Source organism: Eimeria mitis, genomic scaffold (assembly GCF_000499745.2).
Source record: "Eimeria mitis Houghton genomic scaffold, Emh_scaff590, whole genome shotgun sequence".
NCBI classification, from domain to species: Eukaryota; Apicomplexa; class Conoidasida; order Eucoccidiorida; family Eimeriidae; genus Eimeria; species Eimeria mitis.
This window is the reverse complement of record NW_013574136.1, coordinates 742-2,723: the sequence shown is the minus strand read 5'-3', so window position 1 is coordinate 2,723 and position 1,982 is coordinate 742. Positions and strand designations below refer to the sequence as shown.

At 52.2% G+C, this 1,982-nt stretch overlaps 1 protein-coding gene across 1 annotated transcript in view; it reads left to right on the top strand.

Annotated features, from left to right (window-relative positions):
* Window positions 1-1,550: 1,550 nt before the first annotated feature.
* The window catches only part of EMH_0017100 (uncharacterized protein), a gene marked incomplete at both ends in the record, with an annotated part of 1,082 nt that continues 650 nt past the window's right edge, over window positions 1,551-1,982 (top strand). The window contains one exon of the mRNA XM_013500814.1: window positions 1,551-1,982. Within this exon, the coding sequence (XP_013356268.1) occupies window positions 1,551-1,982 (432 nt within the window).

Below are 1,982 nucleotides of genomic sequence, written 5' to 3'. Positions count from 1 at the left end.
TGCTCCAGGACTATCCGTTTTGCTGCTGGTGCTGCTGCTGTTGCTGCTGCTGTTGTTGCTGCTGCTGCTGCTGCTTGGGTTCATTTTCCTGCTGGCGTTGTTGCTGGTGTTGCTACTGCTGCTGGTGCTGTTGTTGCTGCTGCTGCTTCTTCTGCTGCTCGTGCTGCTGCTGCTGCTGCTGCTGCTGTTGCTACTCCATATGGCTGTAGACATAGCAGCAAACGCTGCAGCAGCAGCAGCAGCAGTGGCAGCAGCAATAACAATAGAAGCAGCAGCAGCAGCAGGCAAACAACATGGGAGACAGACAGGAGCAAACGGCAGCAGCAGCAGCAGCAGCAGCAGCAGCAGAAGCAACATAAAACAAGAACGAACAAAACGCAAGAAAGACAAAAACCAGAACAGCTGCAGCAGCAGCAACAAACAGAGATAGAGGATGAACACGCAGCTGGAACTCTCTTCTTAGCTAGCTAGCTAGCTAGCTGCAGCTAGCTAGCTGGCTAGCCACTGCGGCTAGCTAGCTAGCTCAAGCAGGGGCTCAGCTAGCTGCAGCTAGCTGCAGCGTTGCGGCAGTACCAGCTAGCTATGGACTCTGGGTGAATCTGGTTCTAGAGGCAGCAGCTACATTAGGGTTTAGGGTTTAGGGTTTATGTTAGGGTTTAGGGTTTAGGGTTTAGGGTTTGCCGGTTTGGGTGTTTGTGTCTGTCTCATCTCTTAGTCTCTAACAAACCCTAAACCCTAAACCTTAAACCCTAAACCCTAAACCCTGAAAATTAATATATAAAAATAAAGGGTTTACTACTAAACCCTAAACCCTCGGCAGCAACAACTGCTATCGATTCAACGCGTGGGGACCCCTGGGGGGTCAGCAGTAAACCCTAAACCCTAAACCCTAAACCCTAAGGTCACTGCAACACAGAGCCACTGGGCTTTTGTAAAGAATTAGAGTTTGGATCTGAGGGTTTACGTTTACTTCTAAGGGTTTAGGGTTTAGGGTTTAGGGTTTAGGGTTTTGCTGGGGCTGCCTGCAGGGGGGCCCCCGGGGGCCCCCAGGGGGCCCCTCGGCGGTGTTTGTTATTTTTTTGTATTTGTTTGTTCTTCAGCTGAAATTGGTGTTTTGGTTGTTGCGTTTACTGTGAAAGATGTATTAAATTAGGGTTTAGGGTTTAGGGTCTAGGGTTTAGGGTTTAGGGTTTAGGGTTTAGGGTTTGGGGCTTCGATCCGGCCGTGTAGGAAGGCGAGCCCAACCCCGCCCCAGAGAATCTCTCCAGCAGCAGCAGCAGCAGCAGCAGCAACAGCAGCAGCAGCAGCAGCAACAGCGGAGGAATCAGCAACAGCAGCAGCAATAGTAACAGCAAGACCAACATCAGCAGCAACAGCAGCAGCAGCAGCAGCAGCAGCAGCTATTGCTGCTGCAGCAGACGCGGCGAAGGCAGACAGCAACCGCTGCTGCTGCTGCTTCTTCTAGTGAGGCAGCAGCAACTTCTCCGTCTGCTGCTGCTGCTGCTGCTGCTGCTGCTGCTGCTGCTGCTGCTGCTGCTGCTGCATATCCAATGGCTTCGTCCGTCAGCAAGCGCAGCACGCCTCCTTCTGTTGCTGCTGCTGCAGCAGCAGCAGCAGCAAGAGGATCTATAGAGTGTACAGACAGATGTGTATGTAATTCCCATTCCTTTGATTTATCTTTCCACCCAAAAAACCCTAAACTTGTTGCTGCTGCTGCTGTTGCTGGGGCTGTTGAGCTGCATGCGTTGCCTGATAAAGAGCTGCTGCAGCAGCATCTGCTGCAGCAGCAGCAGCAGCGCGAAACACAAAGACAAGAAAGAAAACTACACAGACGCAAACTAAGACGGCAGCAGAAACAGCAACAGCAACCGCAGCAGCAGCAGCAGCAGCAGCGGGGGGACGATGAAGATTACAGCAGCAGCAGCAGCAGCAGCAGCAGCGATGAAGAAGCTGCTGAGCGTTTCTTAGAGATGGATTTGGAG